Source organism: Aptenodytes forsteri, unplaced genomic scaffold (assembly GCF_000699145.1).
Source record: "Aptenodytes forsteri isolate BGI_AS27 unplaced genomic scaffold, ASM69914v1 Scaffold136, whole genome shotgun sequence".
Classification (NCBI taxonomy): Eukaryota; Metazoa; Chordata; class Aves; order Sphenisciformes; family Spheniscidae; genus Aptenodytes; species Aptenodytes forsteri.
In genome coordinates, this window is record NW_008796111.1 from 2,193,380 (window position 1) to 2,220,005 (window position 26,626).

Sequence of the window (26,626 nt, forward strand, 5' to 3'; positions counted from 1 at the left end):
AACTCCCTGGGAGAGGAGATGCGGGGCCCCAGGATTTTCCGCCGCTCGGGCTCGCCCTTGTAATGGTTTTCAGGGAGCTGGATTTCTTAGACTTTTCCTGGATATTTTGTTTTTAGACTTTTCCTGGATTCTTTTAGACTCTTACCGGATTTTTTTAGACTTTTTTAGACTTTTGCCGGATCATTCGACAGCGCGAGAAGAAGCTGAAAGGGGGGGAAGGGAAACCAGACAGCCGAAGCCTAACTCTAACAAATGAAAATGTTGGAGATTTGCTTGAAATTGGTGGGTTGCAAATCGAAGAAAGGGCTTTCCTCCTCCTCCAGCTGCTACCTGGAAGGTGAGTACCCAAAGGGGCCGGGGTCGGGCCGCGGCCCCCCTGGGAGCAGCAGCCGGAGCCCGCCCGTCGGCGTGTCCCAGGGGGACACGGCCTGACCCCACCACCATCCCAGACACAAGTTTTATCCCTTGCTTGCAAGTTGGGGCCAGGCCTGGGGAGACGTTTGGTCCTGGCCAGCTTTAGGCTGGGCTTTCGCATGCGGGGGCGAGGGAACCGAGCGGTGTACGCGGCATCCAGACCCCAGGTGACTTTCATTAACTGCAGTATACAAAGGGAGCGCGGCTCTACCATTTATGGTTGTAAAATGTCAAGTGATCTTATTGCCGAGCCCATAAACAAAGCCGTATCTTCAGGCCTCGGCTTTATTTTTTTTGCCCAGGGAAGGATCTCCCTTATTTTGGACGTGAGAGGAGGATGGTAAAACAAACTCCAGGCTCAGGAAGAAAATTTAGATGAGTCCATCAGGAAAATATTTTCAGCGTGCGTTAATACATAATCTCTTAGTTCATTTTGGTTATCCGCTTGTAAGTGTGCTTTCCACAGGCATCCATTTAACTGAATTTTCTTGCCTGTTTGCTTTCAAAAGGTGATTTTTGAGTCACACCCAGGGTTGTTTGTCGACGCTGAGATGTTGAACATACGGACCCGACTAGTTCAGGTTGAAAGCCTGGGTGACACCGTGCCGGGCTGGGGAACTTTGGGCTGAGGTCTTGCTTGGCGTGACCTCGAGCAAGTTCTTCACCCCAGTGTGGCTTCGCACCCCGCCTGCGCAGCAGCATTACGGGTTCCCCCTGTGCAGCCCCGGCCCCTTTGCTGCACTAGCGGGGCTGTGTCCGTCCCGCCACGGCGGTCTGGGCTTCTTCAACTTCTTTTGTGTTGCTGGATGTTGCTTCAGTAAAAATAATCTGCATGCCAGGAGGACTGTGCTAACTCATCAAATCAGAGGCACGAAAGGCAGCAGCTGATTTCCCGGGGCCTATCGCAAGTCGCTGTTGCTCAACTCTCGAATATTCAGTGGAGAAATGGTCCTCGGAAATTCATAGGTTAGGAATCTCAAAATCTACAAATGGCTTCTCGTGACAAACCCATTTAAAGAAATTGCGGATCAAGAGTCTGTATTCATCAGATGCATTTAGTGGGTCTGAAGAATTTTCTGTTGTCTAAAATCAAAGAACAGTTTCCAGAGGACTTTTTTTTTTTTATTATTTATTATTTAAAGTTTCAGAGACCTAATGGTGGGTGGATGCGTCTGAATAGTTTTGATCTTTCCTATGCAACTGAATTCTTCTGTGATCTTTTAGGTCTATAAAAGCTCTATCTGTGTCCCCTGCCTCTGGTATTGCTCAGGCACGGCCAGGCTGCGTGTCGAGGAGGAGCTCCGAGCCGTGCGGGGCCTCCTTTCTGTGCTGTTGGATCTTTCAACACAGCCCTGGGAGAATAGGCAGAGCATCTGGGGCCTCTCTTCCCTGCAGAAATGAATGCTAAAGGATGATGTTACAAGGGTGTTACCCTGACTGTTTTTGCAAGTTTTCTCTTTTGTGTGTGTGTTACAACCACTCCCCCCCCTCCCCAATTTGCAATGCAGTTACATAATAGGATTAGAGCATAGTTTGACTTGCGCCATATAGGCATATCCAGTTACGAACACGATCATTGATACAATAAATATTGTAGTATTTCCACCTTCTGCTTCCCTGAGACTGTGGCTGCGTATTTATTTTTTATGATGGGATGGGAAATGAGCATTGAAACAACTTTTAAACCATCAAAGTAGCTCAGTCTCATTTCTCAGCTCGGCATGGGGTAAAACCGAAGCCAAGCATCCAAGCGGTGTGTTGAAGGTGAACAAATGTGGCAACTGCAACCTTAATGCTGTGACAGTCGGTTAGGACATAGGCAGCCCAGGACCCACCGTAATCAACTGTGGATCTCTTGGAGAGCAGGGTGAGAAGTGAGAATCTGTACTCACCTGGGGGAAAAAAAAATAGTTTTAAAAAAGTAGGATTTTCTGTTATTCTTTTCTTAAAGCTGAAGGTCCCCACGTGGTATTCCTAGGCAGCTTTCTTGTTAAAATTATTGTGAGGTTGAAAGCTTTGTTGAGGACTCTTCCAAAGAGTAGTGGTGGCTTGCCCCAAACCCTTGTACTCCAAGGGCACAAGTGAAAACCATTTGCTTGCATTACCCTTAAAAAGATAACAAGTTTTTACATACAGATTTGTTAATTTTGATAGAAACCACTTCAGCTTGGCAGATCGTGAGAAGGGGGCAGGTTTGTGTCAAGGGTCAGAAACTAGGGACCATTGCTCCTGGATCCCTATGAGCAGCGTGTGATGGCCAATCCATTCCCGTGTGTGTCCCACAGCCTTGCTGAAGCTTCTGAAAGGATTAAGGAGATGATGGTGATATCACTGGAGGATTTAACTCTGCTCTTGTTATCTTAGTTGTATGGGAAGCTGTTGAGGACATGAGGGGAAAGCTGAAAGTTTCTTTACTATAGTAAAACCTTACTTATACGCGAAACCTTAAACATAACTGCTTAAAGGGTGAAAGGTCCATTAGTTGCGTGGAAAACAAGTTGCAGCCAGGAGGAGAGATTAAATTTTACCTAATTCAGTTTTTTATTTTGGTTTTCATGTGTTAACAAAAACACAACAGTGGTTGATGAATAGCATGGGACTGTAACAAAATCAAATCTGTTTGTTGTACATTTAAACACACTTCTTGAAAATATTGTATTGAGGTTGGGTTTGATATAAGGCTGACTTAGTCAGGCACATGTGTAGGTGTACATGTCCTTTGACCAAGTAATCAGAAATTTTTTTTTTTTTCATTGTGGTCCTCTTCTGAAAGGCTTTTATGCTCTGTTAGTTTGCAGGAACGAGGATTGTTTGTAGAGTCCTCTTTGTGGTGGTGTGGACAGATGGCAGGTGCTACAGCCCGTTGCTGTGCGCTTTGCTGTGTACAGGCAGGCTTGCCTGCTTGCTGAAAAAGTTGAGAACTTTTCTTAACTTGATCAAAAATAAGTTTAAACTGGTTCTAAGGATTACTGAGATTTCATACTGATGTTTGAGCTGGCCATTTTTTGCCCTCGTTTCTATTCCCACTAGTAAATATTATTTTAAAATGTGAGAGCGCTGAATTTCTGTCATCTGCTTTCTCCTTTCTGCCTTTGCCAAACTGAATAATTCCTCACCCGCTTCACACCAAGAAAGGGTAAAGAGTAGAAGGGAAGAGGCACAGCAAGTACTGCTGCCAATCTGATCTGGAAAACAGAACATGTCCATGTCCCAAATAGGGGCTGAAATAGTCTTGCTGCCTTTTTGGGCTTGCTCTACCACTGAAAGGCAGAAGCCTTGTTTAAAACCTGTCAGTGTTCTCTGTAAAGTTTAAAAACTGTTTTGGGGACACTAGTAAAGTCCTTTGTTTTCTAACTGAAATGATTTCTGTCCTGCCAGCTGTCAGATCGTCTCTTTCTCTCTTTTTTTTTTTTTTAAGCGTGTCTTGTTACAGCTATAGTAGAGGAGCCTGGGGAGGAGCAGCAGCCCGTAGCCATTGCCCTGGTCCTGGAGAGTTTCTTTTTTATGCGTTTGGGCACGTATTGAGCCAGACCCAAATCTGCAATGCCAGCGACTCATCCCTGCCCCGGTGTCGCTGGGATCAGCAGGCAGGTCTTCAGTCAATCTGTTAGGAAAAGCGAGTGCATTAAGATGGTGTTGCTGCCTCCCAGGGAAGAGCCTTCTGTTTGTTTCCTCTCTTCCTTGGCTGTTTTCTGCTCCTCGCCTCTTGGCTTCTCATCTACCATCACTCAGTAGAGTTCTTGCTTTTAAATGTGTTTCTGGCTTTGTAATGGCTTGCTAGTTATATGCTTGCTCCAGCGGTTCTCGCCTGTCCCATCCTTACTAAAAAATCTGGCTGATGGTGATTGCTACCATTTCCCATGGGTTGTGGTGAGGAAAGGATTATTATTTCATAGGAAGAGCTGTAACTGTCTTCAGACCTAAAAATGATCATCCACAGACGTGTTTGTCCTTCCCTGAGCAGTCTGGGGCTGCTTAGTAAAATAGGGAAATAAAACAGTAAATCTCCATGATTCTTGCTTGGTGCTTCCCCTCCCCAGGGCTCAGAAACAGGCAAACTTTCTGCTCCCTTAGTAAGGACACCAAAACAGAAATTGTAAAGGTAAAAGTTTTCAGAAATACGTAAGCGTCATTGAAATTCACTTGGATCTAGTTACTTTCCCCTTCCTCTCCCAGAGGTTGTAATCTAGGGTCAAGCAGCAGATTTGGGAATAAAATCCAAATTTCTGCCATACCTACTATTCCACTCCATATATTTACAACTGCGATTAGCTGGCGGGAGAAAGATGATATTTACCATGTCACTAATGGGTTATAAATGGAATAAACTCAGTGAATGAACTCGAGTGGAACCTGCAGGCTAATATAAAATGGGTTATATGGAATAAACTCAGTGAATGAACTCGAGTGGAACCTGCAGGCTAATATGAGTGAACTTTTTCAAACACAAAACCAAAACAAAACCCCAGAAAACCCCAGGATGGCAGAATCATCTCTTCAAGGAGTGGAAGAAGCCACATCATCAGGGGTGCTTAGTCTTAGACAAGATAAAACACTGCAGTTGACTGTGAGGGCCTGTTTGTGCATGGGCAATGAAGCAGGAGCCATGGGTGGCCTCGTTCTCTCGTGTTTGCATTCAGCAGACTTGGTTTTCAGTATTTAGAGTGCCAGAGGTTGCTGGTGGCTGTGCAAGAAGGGGGACGAAGACACCTTGCTGGGGGTGGAAATAGGGTAGCACAGCTGGGGAGACTGGCCCAGCACAGGGGGAGTGGATCTGATTGAGAGAGGCTGGATCTATTTTTGCACTTTTTCATCTCTGTATAGAGATACACAATATTTAAAAAGTGATCATTTGTCCTCATGCTGGCTGTAAGAACGTGGACTTTCCAAATATCAGCCAAGAGCAGAAGCGACAGCGATAGCCTTTGTTGCAGAAGGTTATATGGCCTGTGCTGTGGAGTGGGTGACAGGAGAGGCTGAGCATGATCTCACTAAAGGGATGAGTCTGAAATAAAACACGAAACCTTCCTCCTTTTTGGAAAGATCTGGTTTACAATTTTTTTTTTCTTTTTTTAAATCCGTATTCCATCAGGCATAGGGAATCCGTGAGGGCCACTAAGGAAACACTGGGACAGAGAGGCAGCTGCCTCATCGTATGTGCTCAGAGTCGGGAACATTTGGATGTATTAAATCTGCATAGCTATTCTGCCATTTATCATAATTTCTTCCAGGGGAAAAGGAGAGTAGGGGAACTGTAGGGAAAGGAGAAGCTTTAGATAGGATGTGCTGTACCTCCACAGAGATTACTTGGATGTATTCTGCGCTCCCTCGCTCTAGAAACCTCGTGGAAAAAATGCCAGCACGGTTTGTAAGACCACAGGATGTTTGTTTTGTAGGGAGACAGGAGGTCTCTTCCTTCCCTCGGGACTGCCCTGCAGTCAGCTGTGGAGGAGCCGAGTGTAATTCTGTGCTTCTGCCTGTTTTCCAACCCTTCCCTTAAATTACTAAGGAAATTTGCTTGCATTGGTCTAACCAGAATTGTTCATATCTGAGAACTTCTTACAAAGTCCCTAACAATGATTCATGACTTCATATAAACAGTAATTAGCAGGAGATAGTTACACTTATGAAACCTTTTAGTGTGCAAACATAAATATCTCCTGGTAAAAACTTAATTTAGGGGGGAAATGAAGACATTCTTATGGCTAATGCCTCAAAATAAAAGCTGCTGTTGTCTTATTTCGAAGTCTGCTCTGCTTTAATTAAGAATCATCATTTAGTTGGTGTTAGCGGAGAACTGAATTACAGCATTGCCTCAAGACTCCTCCCGGGAATCCAGGTGTCATGCGGAGCACTCTATGATCAAAGTAATAAATTACAGTCTTGCTGGGACGCAGCAGAAGACAAAGTGGATGCGTGGAAGGAATCACAGCGCAGAGATAACAGATAGAATTACGCTTGCTTCCTGCCCCATCGCCGTGCCAGGATACCCTCCTGTAGGTGTAGCAGCCGGGCTGATTTATTAGGAGGAATCTGGCCCATTGAAGAGCTCAGCAGTGCTGTAAAATTGTAGTTAAAACCAGCAGTAGGAGGTGAAGAAGCTGTAGTGTGTTGAAAAAGACCCTCAATACGTATGAACAGCAATGTCTTGTTCCTGCTCTGAAGGACTGTAATGTCTGGGCAAATTTACTAGAGAATAGCTGCTGACAGCCGGCTGTACGCGGCTCCCAGATGGACATGTCCTGTCTGCTTCTCTCGCTTCATGGTTTTGTGTCCTGAGTCTGCTGACAGCCTCCTCTTGGGGCCCAGACCTTTAAAAGTGTGTTTTGTCACGGTCTATCAAGCTTCTGCTACACTCGGGTCACCACAACTCTGCTCTTTCCTTTACGCTCTTCTCCGTGTTGACTCAGGGCCTCATCCTCCCTTTCTTGCTGCCCTTTAAGCTTCATTCAGTCTCTGCCTTCCCCACCCCGGTTCTTAACTGGGGGTTCCTACCTCCTGGAAATGCCAGCCCTAACCCAACCCAAGAGTTGGGTCTTGCCTCTCCCTATCGCGCTCTCCTGCATGGCAGCGTTCACACGCAGCGTGCACCTCCGTCGGGGTGCCAGCGGCTGAGCAGGGGGCAGTCGACTTGGAGGATGCAGAGGATACGAGCCTGCCTATGTGCAGCATCCTATGTATTCACTGGGGGACTTGCGTGGTCCTCCAGCTTAGCAAATTCTCGTACATTTATTTAACAGCCCTTGCTCTTGCCGGTCCTTGGGTTTGCAGACAGTTATCACTGAGTCAGTGTTTGTAGGAATGTCATCGAGCAAAACCAGCCTGCCTTGACTTTCGCACCGCAGCTTGTGGGTGTTTTCGGTGTTTGACACAGTGTTGTCTCATGGTCTGAATCGAAGCGCATACCTTGGCATCCGTGTGTAATGAGTCAGTCCCAGCGTTGCCGTGGCCTGGGCACGAGGGAGGGATTCTTGCGGAGCGCTTGGCTTTCTTCCCGCATCCCCATCCGTGGCCATGCATGAGCCGTCCTTTGCTGGGCTGCGATCGCGCTGGAGTTGGAGGGGAGCCTGCCTTGGATTTCCTGCCTTCCTGTCGAATCAGTCCCCCATGGGGGAGGCATTTTCCTTCCTAATGGAGGTTACGGTCCATCCTACCCTGCAGCATGTACTGGTTTGTACCATATTTGGGGGAGAGCATCACTGCGTCGCTCCTCGCTGAGGTTGTGTATCTGCTACTTGCAGCTCTCTGCTGTCTGTCTGTTCCAGGTGTGTACTGATGGTGTAACTCCTTGGAGTATCTCCAGTCACTGCAGCGCCCTGTGTTTGATAAGGGAGCTTAATGGGCTTGACAGGATCAAAGCGTTTTCATGGTAAAATGATTATAGCTTAATTTTCTGAAAGTGGATTTTCTGTTTCTTTTCTCGTTGTCCCTCTTGAAGCAAACCCAAGGTATTAAAATGTATTCTCCTGCAGGAAACAGGAAGGGGAAGCAAGGATGTCAAGGTGCTTTAAAAAACGACCCAACACACCACCGCTTTTCTGACTGTGGAATCATTTAGAAAGCAGAATTATTTGACTTCTCTGATTCACTATAAAAATATATCTCCCTGCAGATACGGTTTGGCTAGGAAAACAGACCCAACAGTGTGTATATTTGCTATTTTGCTCTCTGCCCACATATACGATATTACCTTTTACAAAGAATACAGTAGTACTCGTGTTCATAAATAATCACCCAGAGAGCCTTTACCAGTGGTGATCTGACCAACACATCGAGGATGCCAGATTGTCTGTGGGTGAATAGTGGCACTTTCACCACCAAAGCTTAGAAAATAACGGGATTTGTTACTGTTTGTAGGGTTGGGGTTTTTTTAGCATTTCCCTATTGGGAAATGTATTTTGGACCTGTCCCAATCCATACTTGACTTCCATACGTTTTCTGGTGTCAATCATATCAGCTCTTCACTCGTTTACTGGTGCAGCTTATACTGGATTTCTGACCAAACAATAGTGTTAAAAGCATATTTTGGTATGATTGCAGCTACATAGCAGCCCCTTGCTAGTGAGTATTACAAGTATAAAAAGAGAACTGTGCTCCCAGGTGACCTGATAATGTAGAAAACACTTGGCCTGGGATTTCTCCTTCCAAAGCCCTGCTGCATACGCCTGTGCAGAAGAGGAATTCAGCAGTGAGTGGGGGGAGCAAGCAGGGGCTGATGCTGGGTAATGAAGAGCAATTTCGTGGCGCAAGGGGCTGGGTGCGATAGTGCTGTGTTTCCTGTCCCCGTAGCTGCACTGACGCAATGGTTTGTGTACGGTGCTGTGACCTCGCTCAACGAACTCATCCAGATGGAGAATAACCCTTCAAAAAACAAGATTTTCACAGTTTATTGTCCTGGGTTCGTGCCAGCACAGTCACCGGCAGGGCTGCCAGCGCAGCTGGGGGCGGCACATTGGAGTGAGGGGGCACAGCTACCTGGAGCATCACTGCCCCTAACTCTTGAATCATGGTCTGGAGGGGAGGGTTTGCTGGAGCGACTGGAATAACATTCCCTCAGGTACTTGGACTTGCCTGACATTTACTGAATATTACATGCCTAATGTGCTGCAGTGTACAAAAAACTTTGGCGGTTGGTTTTTACTCACCTGTGAAGCTCAGTTTTTAGGAATCTCTTTTTCTGGAGGTGTCTCAGGGCTCCTAAAAATGTACGGAAGCTCATTCTTAAATACCATGTCTTTTCAATCTCGCCCTGCCTGGCTCTCTGTGCTGCACATTCTGGCGATTTCATTTATAGGATAATTAAGGGATTTACCTTTTAAAGGTCTTGGGTTTGTTTTCAAATCTAACCATTCCAGCAGTTAGGCATGAGCTAAAGGATTTACAAGCAGCAAACAGCCTACGTGAGCAGCATTTACTGGAGGGAGGGAGAGGGGCTTTCCCTCTCCTGCCTGCTGTGGGAGGCAGGAGCTGGGGGCTCCAGGGCAGGCTGGGGGACAGCTCTGGAGCCAGGGTGTCCTGCCTATGTGGCAGGAGATCTGCATTAAAGAACTGTCTGTATCTGTCCTCTGACACATGAGGAGCACACATGTCAAGAAACAATGTAAATTAGAAAATCAGAGTGCGTGGGTTAACCAGATGGCTTTTATCAGCAAAAATGAACCTGCTTTTTCCTCTCTCTCTCCCCCCTCCCTCCCCCCCCTTCCAGAAGCCCTACAGAGGCCGGTAGTGTCGGACTTCGAGCCTCAGGGTCTGAGCGAAGCAGCTCGCTGGAACTCCAAGGAAAACCTTCTGTCCTGTCCTAGTGAAAATGACCCCCATCTCTTTGTTGCACTGTATGATTTTGTGGCGAGTGGGGACAACACTCTCAGCATAACTAAAGGTAAGGTAGCTGGGCAGAGGGGCACTGGGAGTGTGTGAGAAGGCGTAGAAGGAAAAATCTCTGTGGAATAACTGAGTTATACACTAAACCCTATGGAATTTTTTTTACTGTGGGAATTCTTCTTAAACAAATACAAAGACTTCATAAAGTCATAACCTTTTAAAACGTTAAAACTGTCTGAAGTTTTTGTGTTGGGCAAGAAACTGTTTGCCAAAACTAAGGTCTCTATTAGGAGCAAGAATTTGAACTGAGAAATTAAACTAAGCTGATTTTAGAGGTTGGCCTCTATCATTTTCATAGTTCTCCAAAACACAGTCCCTGTATGAAAAATGACTGTACAGATACAGTGTTTTCTTACTCAGTCCTTCTGTTCCTTATGTGTACTCCAAGTCACATCTGCTTACCTTGCTAATTGAAATGACTTTTTTATTGTTTATCCACTCCTGTTCTCTCCTAGCCCCATCAAGCCAACTCGGTTCAAATAAAATTTGCTGGATTCATTTTTTAAGCTCGAGCAGTATCAGAGCTGGTGCAGAACTGCATGAGAGCCTAACAAACTCCTGAAGCATGCATGTGACTTTATTTGGCTTTGAGGGGTCCACTCAAGCTTAAAGAAACACACCCCCTGCTCAGTCAGATACCTATTCTTATAGGAGATTATTTAATGATCTGTTAGCCAGAAAGAACCTATCTTTGTCCTCAGCTCCCAGGTTTGCCATGTCTAAATATATTTTCTTCTTGCGCTAAGGTGAAAAGCTCCGTGTCCTGGGCTACAATCATAATGGGGAATGGTGTGAGGCCCAAACGAAGAATGGACAAGGCTGGGTACCCAGCAACTACATCACTCCAGTGAATAGTTTGGAGAAGCATTCCTGGTATCACGGACCAGTGTCACGTAACGCTGCTGAGTACCTTCTGAGTAGCGGTATCAACGGCAGCTTTCTTGTGCGAGAGAGTGAGAGCAGTCCAGGACAGAGATCTATTTCACTGCGATATGAAGGAAGGGTGTACCACTACAGAATAAACACTGCGTCTGACGGAAAGGTAGGCTGCAAGCTATCTAAACCATGAAAGAAAACCTTGCCGGTATACTTTGTCCACTGACTGCACAAGGTCAAGTAGTAGCAATTGAATTGAGCAATTCTGAACCCTGATCACAATATTCATCATCTGTAGTTACAATAAACTGAGATTCCGACACAACTGTGACAAAACAGTTTTACTCCTTTAGCAAACTTCTGGTGAGGTATAATATAATACAGCCTAGTAGCGAAACACTTTAAGGTGGGAGATACTAGAGTTACGTCAGAGCTGAATGTAATAGATATCATTAATAAATTCTGAGGATGAATTTTTGTCCCATATGTTCAAAAGATAATCTCTTTGGCTGCCAAATCAGAAAAGTCAATGCCTGTTGCTAATAATCCTATGAATATTAGGGACAGAATGCTTTTTGAGCTATTCCGCAGTATTTTTAACTACTGTTTCGATTTCTCTACAGTATTTCAGCGTGATCATTGGAGACGGGTAGGCACTTTCACTTTTATATGGGCCCTGTCTCTAGTTTCTTCGGTTTTTTTTCCTAGATTGTTGTGTGCTGTAGCAGTGTTGCAATGCTGTGCTTTGTGGATGCCGCAGAGGAATGTTAGCATAAAAGTGTAGTTTTCCACAGATTTTTGTTTGAATTTCATGGAAACATTTCTACTGGCATTGGATTTCGGAAAAATCTTGGGTTTTAACAAATCTATTTTAAGCAGTGTCTCTTTAGATCCTGTGCAGAAGTTGAAGTGTGGGTCTGGAGCATGGCTGCTGAGGCTTTTCTTGCCAGCATCTGGTAGATGACAGGTTTTGTGCCATTAAAGTACTTCAAAAGAAAAAAATATAAAAAATCAAGTATAGTAGTGGCCCACCATGGCCAATTTTCCTTTGTCCTGTGAGAGCTTTAATCTTCTTACAGCAATGTTGACAGCAAAATCTATAGTATGAAAACATAGGGAACCAGTACATAGCATTTCCTATTTATTAGACTCATCAGTCTAAAAGCTTTAATAAGATAAACAGCTTTTATTCAGTAATGAAATACTTTTTGTCCGCTTTAGTAAACAGATTATAATTGAGACAATTCTGACCATGTTATTTAAGGCAACGTATTTCCAAGTTACGGCGATTCTTCCTTTTTCCTCCCATGTAGACACACTCTCTGGTCAAAATCGGCACTGTGAAATGCTGACGTGCAGCATACTTGAACGACTGCATGGCAATCTGGAATATTATTCCTCCTCCTGCCTCTGTAGTTGATATTCCTTCTGTTTACATTGATGCTGACAGATGAACAATGTTCGCATGTGAATATTTTGAACGTGGGCCTCCTTCAGTTGGTGTTAAATAAGCATGTGTCCATGATGTGATAGCACATCTTCTCATTTTAGCTGTAAAAGGATTTGGCATATGAAGGCTTTCATCCCAGCAGAGCTGTTTTTATCCCAAAAAACAGTTCTGCAGAGCTACAATAATCCATTCAGGTCTGTATTAGCCAGGTTAACTGTTCATTTTCAACAAAGTTGCTTGAATTGGTGTTTTTGAGAAAAGGTGCAGGTCAGCACAATTCACTAAAGCAGATCAGCAGCTGATGGTGGTTGGAAATACAAAATCGAGAAGCGGCAGTGACCAAGAGCTGTGGCCCCCAGGCTTTGGCTGTTCATGCAGGGGCGAGCGGAGAGGTAGCCACAGTCCTCCCCATTGCCAGCATCCCTGCAGAAGGGGCGGTTTGCCCTGCCCATGCATCAGGCGCTGTGGTTTGCAGCATGGTGTGTTAAACCACATCAGTTTCAATTTGTGTTAATGAGCTGGGCAGTGAATTGCAACAGCTTAGCGGCAGATGTGCTGCCCGCTCTGCTGCTTCTGCTGCTGGGCTGGGGGACGCCACGCTCTTCCAGCACGCTGTCTCTGGCTGTCAAAGCTGAGGAGCTAGGAAGAGAAACAGCTAATACCCCTGCTTTTTCCTCTGCAAAACAGAGACTGCTGCAGCAGGTCCCCGCTCTGAGCTGCTCGTGTCGCACTCTATTACCCGCTTCGCAGCAGAGCATGGCTCTGCCAAAAGCAAGCTCTTACCTTCAACTCCCTGAGCACCTGGGGCCTTCCCAGCCGGCTGTATCATTAGTCAGCCTGTCCGGGGAGTTTAATTTCTGCAAGTGCTGGAGTAAGGATGAATGGCTTTGGTGGGATCATATCCTGTGACCGAGAGAACAGGCTATCGGGAGAAAGTGGTATCAGAGAAACGTGTGGAACAACTTCTGCTCGGTGTGGAGGTGTGCCGTGCATTGCACAGCCCTACCCAGGCTTTTTCCTGGGGAAAATTGAAGGGTCTAGGAAGAAGGGCAGAGGTGTGTATGTCTTTATTTTAGCACCGTTCATACTGAATACATTGGGGTTCAACAACTTTAAAAAAAAGAAAAATTCCTCAGGGATTTTTTTTCTTTATTTTCAGTTTAATGGATCATATTCTTCCGGACCACCTTTTAATGTGTTGGGGTTTTTTTTGTTGTTGTTTGTTTGGGTTTTTTTAAGGAAGGCATTAAAAGCGACCTTTCTTGATTTGGCTGGCACAGTGGAGCTAGTCATCTGGTAAACCGCTTCCGTGGTACAGAGGACTTGGTTTTCCTGACTTGATAGTACTTGAGGCAAAGCCACCTATTGAGTAACCCAACTGAATAAACAGCGTTGTCCAGCCCGTTCTTCAAATCCTGCCATCCTCAGCATTAAGGACACAGGACGTGTGTCCTGCTTGAGTCTCTTGGAGCCTCCGGTGGCTGAGCTGGATGCAGACTCGCTCCTTTATCATGGATCTTCATGGATTTTTTGTGTGGATGTTCAATTTTGTCTGCTGACTGGGGAGGGGGAATTCCATCAGGTTAAGGATGTGCTGGAGGTTCGCATGGGCCAGTTTAACCACCCTTACAAAATATACCAGCCAGGAAAAAGAGATGTGGTCTGGTGACAGAAGCTGCAGATGAGCAGCTAACTTGTACAAGCAGAGCCCCTTGGAACAGGACTGGTGTTACAGTTTGACTTGACGATATACAAAAATTGCCCAAATAATGTGTCAACAACATAGCCAGGAAGCAAACTGTGTGAGCCCCTGCGTAACCTCACGCAGTGCAGAAACGCCGAGTCTGTTACCTCTGTAAGAGTACAGTTTGCAGCACCAGGCGGTTTTCTTGGGGGAAATTATCCAGCAAGCGGTTTGAGTTAAGGCTTCGTAATTGGGGTCAGCAGAGAAGGGAGGTTGCGACTTGCTGGGTTGTATCGGCAGCATGCCGTTCATAGCTGCTCCTTGCTTCATCTTCTTGTGATACATGCTTCAAATTCCAGATGAAGATTTAAACACAGCATAACTGATTTCCAGTAGTGCTGATGGGAAGTAAGGCCTTCAGGAGTCAGTGTTGAGATGTAATCACTGAGAGTTAGAAAAACTCTGCCTACAGAATGAGCACATTTAGTGGGTGCATGTGGGGTTTTTTAACGTAAATGGAAAACTTCATGCGTGTTAAGGCATGGAGTGTTGTCCTGTGGCTTGGTCAGGGTGATCCTAAGTTCTGTTCCCCATACTGCTACGGGTTTGCTGTGAAACCTTTGACCATTTATTTAACTTCTTTCTCCATCTGTAACAAGATCATATAATCTGTCACATGAAATACAGATATGTCTAATTTCTGTGAGATTTTGAGATCATGAGATATAAGCCATCATAAAAGCATGGGCAGCTTCCTTCTCCATACTTCTCTAATACTTCTAAGTGATCCTGGAGTTCAGCATAATTTTCTACATCCATACTTTTATATTTTAGTCCTCAGTGTAACATGTGAACTGCTCGTACCACTGCTAGTACTGCAAGTCGTTCCCAAACAGGTATGGCTTGTTTTAAATTGTGGCTGTACTGGCTAATGCTTGGTGGTCCAAGCCATGCAGCTGTAAAAGCCTCTCATGTTGTCACTTTTCTGTTCTCAGAACATCTGTTTTTAAGGTGATTTCACCTCTTTGACCATGAAAGGTGGTTGGTTTGGGTTTTTTTAATCATAGTGTTGAAATGAGATTTGGTCCAGTTACTTTACCAAAAGAATATCCAACTCATATTGGTAGAGGGTTGAGAACATGCTCCCCAGGAGGATGCCTTTATTTTCTAGAAATAAAGTTTCCATAGGAGTTTTTTTTATCAGCAAGTGTAGCAAAAGAAAAATGAGAGTGAAGGGAAAGTAGATTTCTCCAGCCCAGGGTGTAAAACCCTCCGCTCTGAATGGCCTTGCACGTACAAAAGTGTATGTGTTGTCACCAGAGTAGTTAACTGTGTGGTTTTAGCTTGAGTGGCTTACAGACAGGTTGGCCGCTGTGCATCTTCTCCCACTCCCCCAAGCCCAGGTGCTATTGCCACCAGAGGAAATGCCATTTTAACCAGGGGTTATGATTTCCCAACACTGGAAAGGTATGTTTCTGCAGCATAGTTGCCTTTTTTGGATGACAAATGCTATATAATGTTCACTTCCCAGAAACCTTACAGGGTGTGTTGTTCTGTTACAAAGGCCATAGCTTGAAAGCCAGCGGTCACCCTGTACCTTGCAGTAGTCTAACCTGTCTGTGACTGATCTGTGGGGTCATTCACGTCTGTGTTTGTTTTCCCCTTTCTGGGTTACACTGTGTGCCTGAGCTGAGCATTTTACCTTTCTGCAGCTCTTTCAAATAAGGCCATGACATACATAGATGGGCGGTTTTTGCCAATTCTGACCATAATAGTTACCATACATACATAAGTATGCGGCTCATTCTCATAAACTTAGGTCGGGATTTGGGCAAGCAGGATGCCGAGGGGGAGAGGCACTTTCATCTATCACTCTGACTTCCTTGGATGATACGGCTGCTCTTTTCACTCGCCTTTTCTTACATGTAGTGCCTGTGCTCTCATATGCTTCAGAATATTTGGACTTCTCCAATGCCTCTCGTTCTCATTTTGGGTCTGTATAGTAAACAGATGCCTGCAAAGGAGGAGCATCCATATGGGAATTGCCAGTCTCCAGTCCAAAGGTTTTACTCAAGTTTGAGGGTGGTTTTGTCCCTCCCTGCAAACTTCCCCCCCCCCCCCTCTTGCAAATGCATCTCCCTTTTCTGTTGGATGTATTTGCTTATTGCTGGAGCTTCACAGATGCATTTTCTTTTTCCATCAAAAAATTCTGTCTAGGTGGAAGAAGCAGAATTTGACCCTAAGTCTGGAATTTTTGGATGTCTGGCAGCCCCGTCAACTTCCTGGCCTCCCGAAATCCCAGACATGTGGCCACTGCGCATGCACAAACTGTTGAGTGCATATCCAGCGAGTCAGAAGCATTTGGGAAGTTTGATCATAGCTATTGGCAAGTAATGTGCACGGTAGGACCAGTGCATCTCACGCATTTCACAGTGCGTGGACTGGACAGAAATCTGAGTGGCTAACATGGTGCTGCTCTTCCTGCGAGGTTGTCCCTTCCCAGACCTTGGTCCTTTGTGAGAAATGGAGCTCTTCCATCTTCTGTGTGCTGCGTCCAGCATAGGCTGTTGCACTTTGATACAAAGATTTCTCCCTTTCCTTCAGGTGTTTTCAGCGTCACTTTTTTAAAAATTAAATTTCTAGCTTTTGTCACCTTGCCTAGCAGAAGACTGGGCTTGAGTGTGAAAACTGGAAATACAAAGCTCTGGTGGTAGGGAGTCACTTGTCCATTATCTTTAGTAGGCTTTTAGGCTTAAAATGGATCATCTGTATAAATGTTAAAAAGGTAACAAATATGGGTTATCATGCCTCACAGCAGGTTTTCATTCAGTGGTAATGATTTTACTTCTGTGTTATTGATCGGTGCCCATCACAAGAACGGAGCAGAGCAGCTCCCTAACTTCATGCAAAATACTGTGCAGAAGCTTAGGCCAAAAGCAGGGAAGCCACCGGTTTGCTAGTGACACTTCAGGGAGAATTCAGGCAGGTGAAAATGTCATAACCCAAATAGTAATAATGGAATCTAGACACCGAGGTTGACACCCCCCTACTCTCCAGGAAATGTCCCACAATCTTTACTGACCAGCCTTTTGAAAAAAGACATTTCAAGCAACAGCATGCCAATCTAATGCTATTTGCAGTCATTCCTTCCATATTGTTTCAGCGAAGTGCATGTATTTTCTCCTGAATCCATGCATTTCCCATGTAAGCGTTGATTGTTCTCAGCTCTGAGAGCCAGTTACAGAGCTTGTGGAGCTCATAATACTGCAGCTCAAGTAGAAGCAATGCAACACTTTGTTTTCACAATTTTATAATGTAGTTTCTACGTATGAATGCTCCGATGTGCGTTATGTGAATGAGCTTTCTCTTTCTCTTTGGTTCCTAGCTGTATGTCTCTTCAGAGAGCCGCTTCAACACCTTAGCAGAGTTGGTCCATCATCATTCAACTGTCGCAGATGGGCTCATCACCACTTTGCACTACCCGGCGCCCAAACGCAATAAGCCCACTATCTATGGCGTGTCTCCGAACTACGACAAATGGGAGATAGAGCGAACTGACATCACGATGAAGCACAAGCTTGGTGGAGGGCAGTATGGAGAGGTGTACGAAGGAGTCTGGAAGAAGTACAACCTTACAGTGGCTGTGAAGACTCTAAAGGTAGGACTCAAGTCTCTGAGCATTCCCATTCATCTCCTTTCAGCAGGAACAGAGTTCAGGCAGGCTGCCTGCCCTCAGCCAGAGTTAGACAGTTTGGGTTGGTGACAGCCCTTCCTTTCTACGCTGTAGGCTTGGAATAGAGTATTTTTGGAAGAGCTTGATCCTGTTACGATTTTATGTGATACCTGAAACGCTTGTAACTAAACAAAGGAGGATGATAGCAGCGTAATTTTTACTTTAGAACAGATGAAACCTTAGAAAAGTAAATAGTGCCGTGATGTCTCGCATTCAGGGTGTGGCAAAGGTGAGCTGTTTGTGGATGAACACACTAACACAAGCTGGTGTATTAAGGAAAATTGTGGATTGTGAGTCAGGCAACATAAAATTCAAAGGCTGTGCTTCAGGGAGGCTTTACATGTTTTGATTTTCTGTCTTATGTGGTGTCTTTCCCAAAAGACAAGCTCCCTGTGTACCTGGAATTCTTAAGCAATTGTTCACAGCTGCTTCTTAGCAAAAGATACAAGAGGAGGAAAAAGTGTGTCCAAGGGAAAATATATTAAAATTCGTAAGTAGCTTTAATGAGGAACTGGATAATCAGTTCTGTTTCTGGCTCTGCTCCCTGATTTCTGTGTCTTGGTTTCCTTGTCTCTTGAAATGCAAATAATGCTCTGTGAGTTCATAAGGTCGTTGCTTAATTCATTTATGTTTATAAAAATGTCTTGAGATCTTCTGGCACCATCCACACACATTGCATTTGATTGCTTAATAAGAGTTTATGCTAACTTGACACCACGTTCTCTCTCCTCCAATGGGGATGTGGTTTGGTCTTGCAGAAACGAACAGAATGGTGTTTTTTGTTTGTTTCTTTCTGTTCTTTGCAATGGAAATTTTGAAGTGGAGAGAACTGTGTAGATGCCTTAGTGTCAGGGGAAGAACGTTTCCTTGATTTGGGGAAAACATTTCTTCCTTATGCTCTGAGCAGTGGCTACCTCAGTATTTCTGGGTTGCTATGGCTGCGGAAAGTATTTTCATTTTGGCCTTTTTTGTACTCTGGAGGTTCCTGCTGCTGCTCCCCAGCGGAGGAGAGTCCAAGTGCCTGCTTGCACAGGGAGCGAGTGACACCTAGTGTTATCCCTGCTCAGATCCAGTGCTCTGGGGACCGCAGGGCAGTGGAGCTGGGATGTGACCAGGTTGAACAAAATGCCTGTTTATAGTGAAAAGGAGAGACCAATTCTTTCCTGGAACATTGTTTGCTGTAACATCTCCTTTCCTGCTTCTGGCTGCAGCGTGAGGATACCTGACGTCTTCAGACTTCTCATTTTGCTCCAAACTGTAGTTGTTGTTTTGATTCTCTTCTCTCTAAACCCCATCAACAAAGGCAAATTGCGTGTTATCCCATAAAATCTGTTTGTGCATAAGGAGAAACCTTAATACAGACCATAGATGTTTCAAATATATCAAATAAATATTTAATGAAACATGACTAAAAGTGGTTCATAATGTAGTGTGGAGCAGCATGTTCCACTGGGGAATGTAAGAATAGCCAAGAAGAGAGTTGAGAAACAATTCAACCTGCAATTACGCACACTAAAACCATCCTTAAAAGCAAATTTATGATTCACCTTCCTTAAATCCATCAGTCTACTGCCTGACAGGTGGGATTATAGCTTTCTTCAAAGTTTTGGGAAACACTTTAAAATCACATTTATACGCTGGTTCTACTGGGGAAAACAAGCCCTCTGCAGCTTCTGCGCAAACGTTCAAATGACTCGCTTGATTTTCCTCTGAGAGAATATTTTTCAAAACTTATATGACTCTTCTTGTTCCTTCCCCATCTACTCCAGATATCTCTATAGGAAAGATAAAGAGGAAGGAAAACTAAAAGAGGAGAAAAAAATCATTCCAGCGTCTTTTTGAATCGCGATGCTTACGAACACCCATTTGTTGTTCAGTTTTCTATCAAGTGTCTAAACGTAGCTCAGCTGGCACAAAACACTAGATCACGCAAGAAGGCAATCAAAGCAGCACACACTGTTCCTCGGTTGCATTTAACTGGGAAGTGCTAGACAATGTCTTGGTGTTTAGATAATTCCCATTAAAATATATCGTAAGGGTCTGTTATCATAACACAACATGCTCTGTATTTGTGTTTTTTACACCTGATGTTGATGGAAAGGGGCATGAGGTAGGCAGTGGCTGCAGTAACTGGGAGTGGAGCTTTGTGACCTGCAATAGCGTTGGTCCGAATGCAGCCTGCTGTGACTGTGGCCAAAGCTTGTTCCCCGTGAGGGCCATTTAATGGTTGAACTGTTGTGAGCTCGTCATCTCAGCACATTTCTTACTGCACACCTCGAGTCTGCATCCATTAGGACTGCCTCTTCTTTTTTCTTTTTTTTTTTTCCCTTTTTTTAAATTTTTTCCCCAGCAGAGAAGCCTGTGTTTTAAATTAGGCAGCGTGCAACCCTGGTGTCCCTTAATGCCATGGCATGGTCCTGTGCTCTGCTAGGAAAATACTGTATAGCCAGAACTGTTTCATTTCTTCCATGGTTTTGTACAGTGGAAGATGGTTAAGCTTGGTCCCTTGCACGAGATGAGGTTTTCGGAGAGATCATTGTTACAGTAGTTCTCTGTATGTGTCCTTCCTATTAATTTCGTCACTGAGAGGTAAGAGATTTAAAACAGTGGAACAGCTATGCAGAGGAGCAACCTTTCAGAGTTTGTATACTGTTCCAGAGGAGCAGTTGCAGAGGAGCAACCTTTCAGAGTTTGTATAGCATGTGTAAGATAAATGCACATTTAGGGTAATTCTGCAACCTGGATTATTAACCCAGTTTCCTTTGCCAAAGAAAACAGTTTAAGGTTCTGCTCACAAGGACCTTTGGGCTGTTAGCTTTGACAGAGTGTGTTCAGCAAATCACAGCTGCCAATCAAGCTAATTGGCAACGAATAGTAAATGATTGAATGAAACTGTTTGAAAAAGGTTCTCACTGCTAACTGCAAAGCAGAGAGCTGGCTGGATCTTACAGTGGCAGCCCACTGTTATCATTCTCACCAGCAGCAGTAAATCCTTTCCAATCCTTCCTTAAAACACTTCATCCATGTAACCTGTCAACATTAATCCACCAATGAAAAAAAAAATATGGATATAGAAAGAAGCGTTGCTTTAGGAATAGATCTGTAGTTTTTGTACCACTTTGAAATGACCTTCCAGCCATTTGGGGCGTATTTGCTTCAGAAAATGTGTCTTTTGAGCAAGATTTTATCTTCCTCGGTTTTGTGTTGTGCCAAGCAACTTTATGGCGTTCAACAAATAGGTAGTGACACGTCTGCCCAGAGTGGGCATGGGTCATGGGTCAGGATCTAAATGCCAGAAATGAAATCTGTGAAACCTCGGGCTGCCATCAGCCATGCCTTCCCCTCTGAAAGGGGGGATTTCTTGCTCCTACCCAGTGAAACTGGGGGCCCGCATTTCAGCAGATTCTCAAGCGTCTGCTTGTGGCGTATCCTTCCTTTTATGTTCATTCTTGTTTCTTTTCTTTTCTGTACTTTTTATTTCATGTTATCTTTTTTTCTGTTAGGAACAAGCACATTTTTCTTTTTCAACTCCTGAGTGGTCCTGTGAGAGGCCCTTCACAAAAGGGATATGGATTTTCTTGCCCCAGAAAGCTCTGTTAGAATAAGAATGATAAAAATATATATTTTTCAAATCCTACAAAAAAACCCAACGTTCCTAACTCCCTGGCATTGTGATGTGGCTACAGGGAAAAATCACCTTGAAGGAACTGTGGCTTATGTTGTCACTTTGCAGTTTGACACAAAAAGTTGTGTCCTCATACAAAAATCTGTTCCTCCTTTGTGCGCGCTGTCCTTGCCAAAGCTTTACCATTGTTCTGCAGGAGGATACCATGGAGGTGGAAGAGTTCTTGAAAGAAGCCGCAGTAATGAAGGAGATCAAGCATCCGAACTTGGTGCAATTATTAGGTAAGTGATAAATACCAAGCAGAGGGATTTGAACTAAACCCTTGTGCAGTAGTATGGATGTTAAGGAGCAGATAAGCTGCTTACCATACCAAGGCTTTAAATACAGACACTTATTGTCTGGCAAAATTCACAATTTGTACCACTAATACATGATTTTTAATGATCTCGTCTCCCTAATGTTTGAGTTTCCAGAGCCTGAAGCAGGAAATTAAAACCCTCTGTTAACCAATTCCAAGCAGAACTCATTCTTTCTGTGAGCCCCATATTTGTACCTTCTAGAGGTATAAATTGCCGTAGAGGACAAAACCTGAAGATTCACTGATATTCTCAAACATTCATTGTAAATTTTATGTTGGTCCCTAGGGGTGTGCACACGGGAACCTCCTTTCTACATCATTACGGAGTTCATGACATATGGGAATCTGTTGGATTATCTGCGTGAGTGTAACCGGCAGGAGGTGAATGCTGTGGTGCTACTGTACATGGCAACTCAGATCTCCTCAGCCATGGAGTACCTGGAGAAGAAAAACTTCATTCACAGGTAGGAAGGACAGTGAGCACCCCTGAATCTCGGGCACAAAACACCCCTTGATTTATTTTCCTGCCTTTCAGATTATCATGGCATTGACTCAGATGCAGTCGGTGTCCTATATTTAACACACTAGTGCATTGTATTCTGATACCGTACATTAACCTGTCTATAGGATGGTCTTCTAATCGTTTTTTCTTTCAGTGTTTTCTCTTACCTTTGAAGTAGATGCAGGTGAAAGACATATCAGTACTTTTATATTTTGGACAAGGGCCTTAAATGTAAACGCTTCCCAAAGTAACGGGCTCTTAACAGACCAGATAAGCTACTGCTCTTCCTTGATTCTAACAGCCATTAAAAACTGCTGCAGTTGACGTTGCTGGATGCGTGCAGGTGCTCACAGCAAAGCCACCCTCTTAGTGCCTTCTTATCCCGTGCTCTTTCTTGTTTCACTTTTTTTTTTCTGTCCTCTGTAGGGATTGTTTCCCACTATTGTCCAGATGGCGTATTCACTTTAATAAGCATCTCTGCAGTCTTAAAAGTCTCAGAGACTGACCTTTAAGTGTGCTGCAATTATGGCTAGAGCTTTGCATTCTTCATCTGTAGAAATGGCCTCCTAGCAATATAATGACGCATCCTGCGCGAAGGTCTGAGAGTCGCTGAGCTTTATACAAGATGCTCTCTGTGCCATAGTGTGACCTTTCCTGCCCAATTAACTGGAATATGAAATTAGCACATGTTTTTTCATAGAGACAAATATGAAGATCGTGTGTAAAGTTCTAGGTACTCCTCTAAGCCATGCATTGCCTTTGCTGCCTGAAAGGCCTGTTTAAATGCTTCTGTCAGTCAATAAAGTGAACGGTGATGCTGCAAATTAAAATTTCCAGCCTTTGATTTGCTCCATTGAAAGTATTTCATTCCTTCAGCCTGTAGGAAGTGAACTTTAAGAACTGCTTTGTGTGAATCCCATTTGCCTGTTCTCCCGTTCATTTAATTTCCTCTTATTTCTGATGACCCATTTATCTAAAATAAATAGTAGCATTTTTCCTTATCAGCCACCCCCATACCCACCTACCCAATTATTTTAAGAGTGTTGTCACAATTCACATCCATGGATTCAAATGCTGCGCTGTGACCTCATTTAATGAATCAGGAAGGAGGAGGAATTTGATTATGAAGAGGAGCTTTTATTTAGACACACATTGTAGTAATCAGCGTTGATAAGAAGGTATATTCAAAAACACTGTGAAAATTTAATGGGCATCTAGTAAGACTGACTTTTTTTAAAATTTATTCTGATTGAGCAGAACAAGCAAAAGAAAACAGCAGTGTCTGCCTCATATCTAAAGATCTCACTCAAGCTTTCTGGTAGAATCAATTTTTGGTTCAATGTGACATAATCTGGAAAAGTGCTTTTAATGAAACCTAATATTAGGAGAAATGTACTTCTGTGCTTTACATTTTTATACTCATGAAGCATTTCCGAGGGTGCTAACAGCATGTACAAGCCAGGGAAGTAGCAAATGCAACGCGCACATCTCTCACCTGCCAGGGTGGAGGCAGGTGAAAAAATGTGGAGGAAAAGCTTAATCTGCTTATTGCCCAGACCTTTAAAAATGTAAGTACTGATAGCAGAGGCTAAAACAGGTTTGAAAAGGCCAAAACATGGTATGAAAAAGTTGTGTTGTAAAATGTGGTATGCTTGGGAGGAAGAAGAGCATAGCTGGGAGCTAAACCTGGTGCTTGAGCAAGGACTGGAAAAGGAGTTCTGGAGAGCGACTGGTGTTGGCTGGGGTGACCGAAGTGCTAGAGAGGTGGGCAAGAAGTGAGGCATTGAGACTTTGTTTATTCAGTGCTCATCCTCAGCTATTGATAACTTGAGCACTGACATTTCTTTAAATTATTTTTATCCTGAGGGTGGCAGCTTTTATTGAAAGTGAGGGGGCTTCTTGAAGCTTTCACTTCAAATTAAAAAAAAAAAAAAAAAGTTTGGATTACAGTCTTACAAAGCTGGAATGGAAAATAACTTTCCCTCTTACATGTATGCATATAACTACAAAATTTCTGTGTAATACTCTGATCAAAATAATCACACAAGCAAGCCCAGGTTAAAAAAGTTTATTACAGTCTTACAAAGCTGGAATGGAAAATAACTTTCCCTCTTACATGTATGCATATAACTACAAAATTTCTGTGTAATACTCTGATCAAAATAATCACACAAGCAAGCCCAGGTTTCTTCGGGAACAGCAGGTTTCCTTGCTATCGCTAAAAGTGAGATGGTAAAGACTTCTCATTGCCTATTTTTGTTCTTGTTTTTAGGGACCTTGCTGCCAGAAACTGCCTTGTAGGGGAGAACCACTTGGTGAAGGTGGCAGACTTTGGCCTGAGCAGGCTAATGACAGGCGACACATACACTGCCCACGCTGGAGCAAAATTCCCCATCAAGTGGACTGCACCAGAAAGCCTGGCCTACAACAAGTTCTCCATTAAATCTGACGTCTGGGGTAAGAATTTGCATGTATGAATTAATGCAGATTATAGTCTTCTTTTCCAGGGCTGTGAAATGAGGACATTGTGAAACATTTCAGGAGGGAGCGCATTCCCTGGTTTGAGCCATATTGTTCTATGAGCTTGTCAGAGTGCAGGAACTAATCTCTGCTAAGTCAGTCTTTGAGTGGGGCACTGAGGATGCCGACCTGACTTTATATGTTTGAATCGTTGACAAGTATGAAAATAAAGGATATTGTAGTGTTTATAGAAATGTACGAAATAGGGCTGGAGGGCACTGATACTACTGCCTTGATAGACTTGTGGCACAGGACTATGAAGCGATATATTGTTATATAGCCAGGAACTTTCTAACTACTCCAAGGAGGAAAGTGAGAATCTGGTTCATTTTATGTTAAAAAAAAAATTATGTGTGTATCTGTCTAGTGATAGCTCCAAGCTCGTCTTTATGCATTTTAAAAGAATAATCTTTGGAATGAGATGAGGAGAAACAGAGGGAAAATTTGATGACAAACGGTTATTGAAGAGCCCTGAGGTGCTGGTGATAAGAGTAGGCTTAGCTAAATGGAGCTACATTCTATCAAATCTGACCGCAGAAAATCTCATTGTACTTTTTATCAGCCTTTCTTTGGGTTTTATATCTCTGCCATAGCTGTTGGTCAAATTCTCAAAAGTGCCCAGTGACATGAGATAGAAGTTTGTGGGAAGTGGTCCCAAAGGCACTCGGAAAATGTTATCCTGAGCGTCTTCTATATATAAAACAACAGATAGTAGCGAAGCAGCGATGAAGTTTTCTGGAGCTTTGGGGAAACTGTGCAGAGAAAGGCTTGATTTTGAAGAAACTTTTAGGTAGATGGCTGATGCAAAATGTTTTCTAGATGGGGGAGGAAAAACCCAAAACAGCCTCCCAAGGGGTATGTGATTGCTGACCAAGGTGTTTCTTCTGCTTTGGACTTGCACGTGGTGGTGTTGGCTGCTGCCGGGTATCTGCCACAGTCTCAAGGATGCTGCTGTATCGCTGTGGTGGCTGCAGGATCCCTGTTGCATGTAAATAAAGTACTCGGGGAGGAAAGATCCAAGAGGAGTATTGGGTATCTTTAACTAGGGTTAGCATAACCTTGTGTAGTGAGAGTCAGGGCAGTGGACTTTGGGATCTGATTAGAGTAAGCCGGCCGTCCCCGGAGGCCACTGCTGCTGCTAGGCATGCCAGAGTTTAGACGCTTTCACCTCACTGCCTCAAGACAGCAATCAAAGAAAATTGTGCACAGAAATGTCTAATGTAAATTGCCCTTGGTGGTGTTACCATGTAATGTGATGTGATTTCCTTACTTATGCAGAATTGTAATCGCTTTCTCTTCAGGTTAAGAACAGAATAGGGTGACTGAACTAATTACATGCAGGTTGTTGAACCGGTGTTGAGTCTATTCTGCGTGCCCGACTCCTGGGTTAGCTGCCTGACCCTGGTGCTGACCTGCATCCCCACTGACTTCTGGGACTTGAATGCCTCGCCTGTTTCAAGACCTTTTCTGTGCTCTCCCTTTTCCTGTTCAGCTTTCCCTGTGACCAAAATGTCTCGCCCTCACCCTGTCTTGCTGGTAGCAACTGCTGAAACTTCCCTCTCACCACTGCCTCCCAGGTTTCCCCTCTAGACCATGCTGCAGCTAAACAAGGGCACCCCAAAAACACTAAGCTATTAAAATGTGCAAGTCCTCTAGGGAGAGGTTGCAGATGAGAGGAGCTGTCAAATTGAGGGAGAGACTGCAGTGCAGCAGTGAAACGGTTTCAGCTAATCCACTGTGAAGTCTCTTAATTGTGCCTTTAATAGGACTTGAAGGATCTCAAGGCGTTCAGGTTTGAGACAACTGATACGTTCAAAATTAGTCTAATTCTACCCTGTCATATCGCAGGAGACTTGTCTCTGCTGATGAAGAGGCTTGTTACGCTTCTTTAACATTTAAGCTGCTGCTGAGCATGGGATCTGAGCCACCCAGAGCTGGTTTAAGTGTGCAGCACTGTTTAGTGACTACTCCCACTAAACATCCTCTCAAATTTAAGATGAAAACAAAGCTTACTGATTTTTTTTCTTCCCCCCCCCCCCCCCCGCAGCCTTTGGCGTTCTTCTGTGGGAAATTGCGACCTATG

General features: G+C 44.1%; 1 protein-coding gene across 1 annotated transcript in view; it reads left to right on the forward strand.

The window, feature by feature from the left end:
• ABL1 (ABL proto-oncogene 1, non-receptor tyrosine kinase) overlaps positions 1-26,626 on the forward strand; it is an 84,059-nt gene that overhangs the window by 49,819 nt on the left and 7,614 nt on the right. The window contains exons 2-7 of the mRNA XM_009286935.2: positions 9,620-9,793; positions 10,542-10,837; positions 17,191-17,463; positions 21,360-21,444; positions 21,808-21,985; positions 24,296-24,480. Coding sequence (XP_009285210.1) covers positions 9,620-9,793; positions 10,542-10,837; positions 17,191-17,463; positions 21,360-21,444; positions 21,808-21,985; positions 24,296-24,480 — 1,191 coding nt within the window. The remainder of the gene's footprint in view (positions 1-9,619; positions 9,794-10,541; positions 10,838-17,190; positions 17,464-21,359; positions 21,445-21,807; positions 21,986-24,295; positions 24,481-26,626) is intronic.